We start from the raw sequence: 6,857 nt of genomic DNA on the forward strand, positions 1-6,857 counted from the left end.
GGTAAATCAAGGCTATATACAGTCCTGTTCTTCTGTCTTGCTTTATTCGACACAGATCATTAATAAAAGCGATTGAGGATTGTTAAAAATCTTCCAGCCCTTCTTGAGAAGCTGCAGCCTGGGAAGAGGCTGCGTTTCCCCAGTCCACGACAAAGCCACCCGGTCCTAGAAGAGGGGAAAATATATATATATATATATATTTAAAAGGCAGAAGAGTCGCAAAGGTCTCAAATAGCCTCCAAGGCTCCCATCCCACCGCGCGTAAATATGAGCCTGTTGCGGGCACGATCATTCGTCTCCTTAAAAAGCCTGTAAACTTTATATGACACAATATCTAATAGTAATTTATTGGGGAGATATTGTAAATTCGAACTGTTTTAGTTAATAAAGGAGCTAATTAATGAGAATCCGTCTCGCTTTTGCAGCTGGTGGAGGGCCCCGAAGTGCCGCCGCGGGAGGGGTGCTTTTTTGGGGCAAAACCATCGTCTATCGATTATTTTATGCTAAATATGACATTTTAGGGTGTCTCGCGTTTCTCAAGCCAGAGCTGGGAGCCGTTGCTTTTCTTCTTCTTCTTCTTCTTCTTTTTTTTTTTTTTTTAATAAAATGCTTTATGGGATTTTTTATGATTTTTTATGATTGGGGGGTGAAGAGGGGCCGGGGGGGGGGGGAGAGAAAAGGCGTAAAAAGGCGGAACTTGCTGTTGTGTTTTGTCTCGGCTGCCAGGGGAGGGGAGGCCCCCCCCCCCTCCCAGCGCAATTTGGGGCTCACGTGACCCCCCCGGACCAATGGGGCCGAGCCGTCGGTTTAACTATGTTTAATGTCAGATAGCAATAAAGTAGAAGCTTTCGGTCAGGCCCGCGGAAATGGGCGAGCACAACCTCCTTAATCCCGGCTTTGTGGGACCTCTGGTGAACATCCACACGGGAGACACCTTCTACTTCCCCAATTTCCGAGCCTCCGGAGGGCAGCTGCCCGGGCTGCCGTCCCTCTCCTACCCCCGCCGGGACAACGTCTGCTCCCTGCCCTGGGCATCCTCGGAGCCCTGCAACGGGTACCCGCAGCCCTACCTGAGCAGCCCCGTCTCCATTAACCCTTCCTTCGGCAGAGCCTGCGACCTCGCCCGGGTGGAGGAAAGCAAATGCTACTACCGGGAAACCTGCTCCGACACGGCCGGGCTCAAGCGGGAGGAGAGGGGCAGGGACAGTGCCTTGCTGCCCCTCGAAGCCGGCCTCCCCAATGGCATGGGGGGCAATTTCAGCAAATATGACTATCCGGCCGCCGAGGCAGTGCCCCACGACCCTCCGTCGTGCCAGTCCTTGGAGTCAGACTCCAGCTCGTCCTTGCTCAATGAAGGAAATAAAGGCACGGCCGGCGAAGCGGGGGGCTTGGTGTCCCCCCTGAACCAAGGCAGCACTTTAGGCACCGGTGGTAAGACCCGGGAGGGCGTCGGGGGGGCGGTTTGCTTGGAAACTTGCCGGCTTGGGTCTGCTTCGTGGTGTAATTCATGGGCTCAGCGATGGGAAGCGGCGTGCCTATGTGTGCTGAGACCACTAGGGGTAGCACCGAAATCCCTAATGTTTTATTAGGTGGTGCTTCTTTTAAAAGAAAAGGCTATAAACATGTAAATATCCCATAAAAAAAAAAGGGAGAGAGAGAGAGAGACAGAGGGAGATAGTGATTGCGCATCCCTCCTAGACCGACGGCGCGGACGGTTGGCAGAGCGTCGAGGCGCTTTTTGGGGACTTCGCAGAGGTGTGTCTGCACGAGGCACCCGGGTAGAATGCTCCCTGCCTTTCCCTTCCCCTGCCTCCCACGCATCGCCCGTGGCTCTGGGAGGGAGCTGGGAGCATCTCTGAGCACCTCTGGCCACCGCCAGGACAGGGACAGCGGGGACACTGGACAGCAGGGAGGTGCGGAGAGGAGTCCTGAGGGTGTCCCTTCTTTTATTATTATTATTTTTTTTTTAAAGACGGGGGCTTTTTTTTTTTTTTTTTTTTTTCCTTGCAAAATGCTCAACTCTCCCTCTCGCTCCCCCCTTTGCCAGGTGCTCCTTGGTACCCGATGCACACACGGTCCCGGAAAAAGCGAAAACCCTATTCCAAGCTGCAGCTAGCAGAGCTGGAGGGGGAGTTTATGGTCAATGAATTCATTACTCGCCAAAGAAGGAGGGAGCTCTCAGACCGATTAAACCTGAGCGACCAGCAGGTGAAGATTTGGTTCCAGAACCGGCGCATGAAAAAGAAAAGACTCCTCCTGAGAGAGCAAGCCCTTTCTTTCTTTTAAAGTTTTAAAAGCGTCCGTGTTGGGTTAAAAAAAAAAAAAAAAAAAAAAAAAAAATTACATAGACTTTCTAGCGTTCACCCGAGCTCCCGGGACTTTACCTGACTTCACCCCCACACACACCCCTCCCCGCCCAGAAATAAATGAATAAAGAGATAATATTAATAAATAACCAGTTTCCCTTAAAATACGAAGCCCGGCAGCCAGCACGTAGAGTACGAGAACATGCGCCTCCTCCGCTGGGACTGCGGGGGGAGAGACCGAGCGACTGCGGCTGGCGAGAGGCAGCCCCAGCGGCCGGGCTGCTGCTTCCAGAGATGCTCGGCGTGCTGAAGGGGAGGTTTTCAGTGCGACTTCAGCCGCCGGTCATTTGCCAGCAGCGCAGGTAGGGTTTCCGTGCAGCGCCGGGAGCCGTCGGGGGCCGTCGGGGCCGCTGTTCCCCGCTCCCCGCTCGGCTTCCGAGGCGGCGAGAGCGGGGCGAGGGTGAGGAGAGCGAAATCCGCACCTTTTGGGGCTGCTTCGGGGCTTCGTGGGAAGCGGGGGAGGGGAAAACAGAAAAGAAAAAGAAAGGGGGGGGGGAGGGGGAATAGGGATGTGGATGGGGTACGTCGTCTTAAAGCACCGTACCCCCATCCGCATGGAAGATGGTGTGTTTTTTTTCAGTGCACGGTGTTACCCAGATGTGTGTGGGGTCAATATAAAAGGAAGGTTTGCGGCTAGGGTCAATCAGTATCTTTAGGAAAAGGCGAGAGGCAAAGACTGTGTATATATCCGGTGTATATGGTATATAGCTATATAATATATGAGGTACGTGTATCACACTGTGTCCCTATAGATTTGAAGGGGGTAGCTGTGCCCAGGCTTTGGTGCAGGCGGTGGTGGTGTCCCCAACGCCAGACTGTCACAAGAAGGAAAATGCGCACACGCACCTCTAGCAAACCCTTCCAGGAAAATCTGAATTCCCCTCCACGTTAAACTGAGCCTTTTGGAGATTTTTGCTCTCTGAAATCACAGCCAAGTGAGTTCTCTGCACTAGCCCCAAATTATATTCTTGTGTCCCCCCCAAAAAATGACGTTTCTTTGGAACAACTCTTCTGACAGAGTATTTATGCTGTTTTGCTGTGTTTATTGATGACAATGTAGGAAGAGAGGTAGAAAAAAATCCTCCTTTTTGTACCCCCCGGTGATAACAGCCTGTTGGAGTCTGGCTGAGCGAGCTGCATCTCTGTCCTTGAGATGGCGAGCTTTGCCATTCGGTTGCTATTTTCCCAATAAAGGAAAAAAAAAAAAAAAAAAAAAAGAGAGAGAGAGAGAGAGAGAGAAGGAGACTGCGGATTCTTTTAAGGAAGTATGTCTTTTTCAGCTATAGGGAAAAGATAACCCTACCTTCCTTCCTCAGCTGCCCATCAGGTTAAAAACCTGCACGATTCGAGAAAGGGCAATGCTTGCTTTACCTCCCTAAAAAGTCACTCTAGCTGCAAATAGAGCCAGCCCCATCGTTAAGAAGCGGTCTTAGATTTTGGGGACGGGGGTGTTTGTCGGCTCCCTAAAGCCCTGTCTGGCTTTTTTTTTTTTTCCCTCCCAGGGTACTAGAGAGGGGCCTGGTAGGATGCGACGTGTTTTGTTTGTGTGTTCGGGTTTCCTGGAGAAAACCCACCAATTTTTGCTATTCCTCGTCAGGTGTGTTATGAAGGCACTTTTAGGTGGTCAGCGGAGGTGAAACAGAGAGGGCAGGACTGGGGGAGCAGCAGGTTTAGGGCCCTGAGGAGCTTTGACTGCATGAGAAATTTTAATTCAGTCTAACAGGGAAAAATGGGAATTTTTAATTCAGGTTAAAAGGGGAGAGGGGGCCGCGGTGCTGCAGCCCGCTGCTTTGCCACGCCGTGCTTTGCTCCATTCGTTTTATATCGGAGGGGGGATTAATTTTATGGCAAAGCAGCGTTTTCTGGGAAGTCTGGATGCTCACCACGTGCTCTCGCTTCCCCGCGTTCATGGTCATGACCAGCAGCGGCGAGGAATGCTTTTATTTACGAGCTGCAAAGGATGGAGCCGGCTCCTTCACAATCCCTCCCTGGGCTGCAAGGAGCCTTTCTTCAGCTGCATTTCCCTTCCCAGGGCAGGAGCATCCCGCAGCCCCTGCCGCTCACCTCCTTCCTCCCTCACCCCTTCCCCGGCTGCTTCCCCTTCTACCCACCTCCCCCTTTTTATTTTTATTTTTTTATTATTTTTGCAACCGGGGAAATGTCACAGCTTTATTTCCTCCCAGTTGCTTTTTGCAAGGACAGATTCCCCCCAACTCTTTCTTCAAAGCGAGGAGCCTCCTTTGCCCCTCTCTCTCATTTGCCCCTCTGTTTCCTTTGCCCCACCCGTCTCCTTTGCCCCTCGCCTTCCTGCACACCTTCCACACAAAAGAGGGCATCGCCTCTCGCAACATTGTGCAATAAGCCTAGGATGTGTTTTATATGGATATATCTATATATGCTCCAGCTCAACCATGTGCAATTAAAGGAGGAAGGCAAGGGGAAATAATTCAATGTTTGAGGGGTGTTGTGGTTTTGGGGTAGAACGGGGGTGTTTTGGGGCCGGCTGGCTCTGCAGAGGATGATTGCGGGCTGTGCGGTGTCGTGGGGACACAAGCCTCGGGATCTTGTAATTCCACAGAAAGGGAGTGAATCCACACAGGTTTTACTTAACCAACCTCCCAATAGCTCTGCAACGAGACACCGGTTGGGATACGGCTTGTATTCGGAGGAAGGTAGAAATTAGGGTGAGTTACGGTGAAATGTCAGAAATGCTGTGTTGGATTTCAATACCGACGACTTAAAAAACAAATCAATCCGTTTCGTTATTCTTCACCCACCGAGGGTCACTTCTATCTCGCCCATACCCACCGCCCTCCCCAGCACAAAGGACAAGACACCAGCAGCACCCCGAGACCCCCAGGGTCGTCCCTCGCCAACCGTGCGCTGAGAAAATTCCGAGGAATATGAAAATATATGCAATATTCTCTTCCAGACTGCTTTAAGAATGTGACTCGGTGGGATTTCTGTTTGGTCTGTGTTTGTTCTCCGTGTCCGTGGTACCGTTTTTCTGCTTGTATCCCCTAGTCTAGTTTATTGAGGTTGTTAATATGCATCCTTCGCCGTATCCTTCATATGTAATGTTTCTTACCTCAAGCTATTATATGTAGGGTCTATGCAAATGTCTGTTATAGCACGTTCTGGCTTTATATAGTCATGTAAAAAGTTGCTTCTCAATAATAATAATTAAAAATTAATGTATTATTATGTGATTTCTTGATAATAAATAAAATTGCCCAAACATCTACTTGGTGATTTACTGCTTACTATTTAAAATTAGTATTAACTAGCAAGGTTAATAAAAGAGTAACAAAAAATATATTGGCCAGCCTTGCCTTCTGTGGCTTGTAGATCATCTTTTCGTAAAAAAATAATTAAATGAATGTGTGAAATGCGTTGTAAAAGGAGAGAAATATCACTTGCTGCGTCGCTCTAAATATAATTAGAAAAATCCTGGGGAAACAAGAAGCATAAGTTAATCTCAAAATTGTTGGTTTAATGAGAGTATACTCGTGCACATAGCATTAATTGGAAACAAAACTCAACAAAGATGCACTTTTTTTTTTTTTTTTTTCTTTTTGAATATGATCGGAGCTGCTTGGATGTTGTCTAATTGCGAATCTTTTGTCTCCTGTGGAGTGTACAGGGGTCTCTACCTCTGTAGGGAGCAGCCCCCTGCCCAAGGGGCTCATACAATCGCTATGCACATATGGGAAATGCTGTATGGATGGGTATAGAAACAGGAACCAGAGGAATGTCAAAGATATCCTGGGTATGACTTTAAGATGGGAATGAGATGTGAAGGCACAGCTCTTAAATTGGAAATATATTGGAATGGGTTTAGGTTCGGGCGTGTTGATGCTTATTGTTATGGTTATGGTTATTAGGACGAGTGTTATTGCAGTTCTTCGGAGTAAATTCGCGACAAATTCATCTAACAAGAGAAAAAATAACCCCGGCAGGCCAATTTAAATAAATTAGATTACGATTTCCTCGATCTCTCTCCAAGCGGATATATATATGTAATGGTTTCCCTGTTATTTTCCTTTCGAGGAGACACCACACACTTCTTAAAGGCAGGAGCCATACATTAGGTAAAAAGCTTTTAGAAGATCGATAAAGGGTTTTTATTAAAGAAATGCCAAAGGAGTCTATGGCGATTTAACTGACGCCTTCCCCACTCCCGGCTGCATCCAGCCCCAAGCCCAGTAAGGGGCAGCTCAGCCCACCCTACAAACTGGGCACACTGGGAGCCACTGGTCTGAGCTTCAGCGTGGGAAAGCTGAAATTATTATTATTATTATTATTATTATTTCTGAGGAAAACACGCGATCAGCACCAATGCTTGCATCTTTCCCCAGTTCCTCACGGAAAGCGTTAGGATTCTCCAAAACAGAGTACATATGGGGTCTTGCACGATGATGAGAATGTTCACCCAGACCTGAGCAATTTCTCTTTCTTTCTTTCTTTCTTTCTTTCTTTCTTTCTTTCTTT

The 6,857-nt window shown here is 48.6% G+C and overlaps 1 protein-coding gene across 1 annotated transcript; it reads left to right on the top strand.

Moving 5' to 3' along the window:
* Nucleotides 1-866: 866 nt before the first annotated feature.
* Nucleotides 867-2,430, top strand: HOXC12 (homeobox C12). The gene is made up of 2 exons (XM_035309017.1): nucleotides 867-1,431; nucleotides 2,048-2,430. The coding sequence occupies exons 1-2, from the start codon at nucleotides 867-869 to the stop codon at nucleotides 2,284-2,286; spliced, it is 804 nt and encodes a 267-aa protein (XP_035164908.1). The 3' UTR covers nucleotides 2,287-2,430.
* The last annotated feature ends 4,427 nt before the right edge of the window (nucleotides 2,431-6,857 follow it).

This window comes from Oxyura jamaicensis, chromosome 33 (assembly GCF_011077185.1).
Source record: "Oxyura jamaicensis isolate SHBP4307 breed ruddy duck chromosome 33, BPBGC_Ojam_1.0, whole genome shotgun sequence".
In the NCBI taxonomy this organism is placed as follows: Eukaryota; Metazoa; Chordata; class Aves; order Anseriformes; family Anatidae; genus Oxyura; species Oxyura jamaicensis.

Coding starts and splice junctions, on each gene's coding strand:
- HOXC12 (XM_035309017.1), top strand. CDS start 867: ATGGGCGAGCACAACCTCCTTAATCCCGGCTTTGTGGGACCTCTGGTG. Junction 1,432..2,047: donor CAGCACTTTAGGCACCGGTG/GTAAGACCCGGG, acceptor CCCCTTTGCCAG/GTGCTCCTTGGTACCCGATG.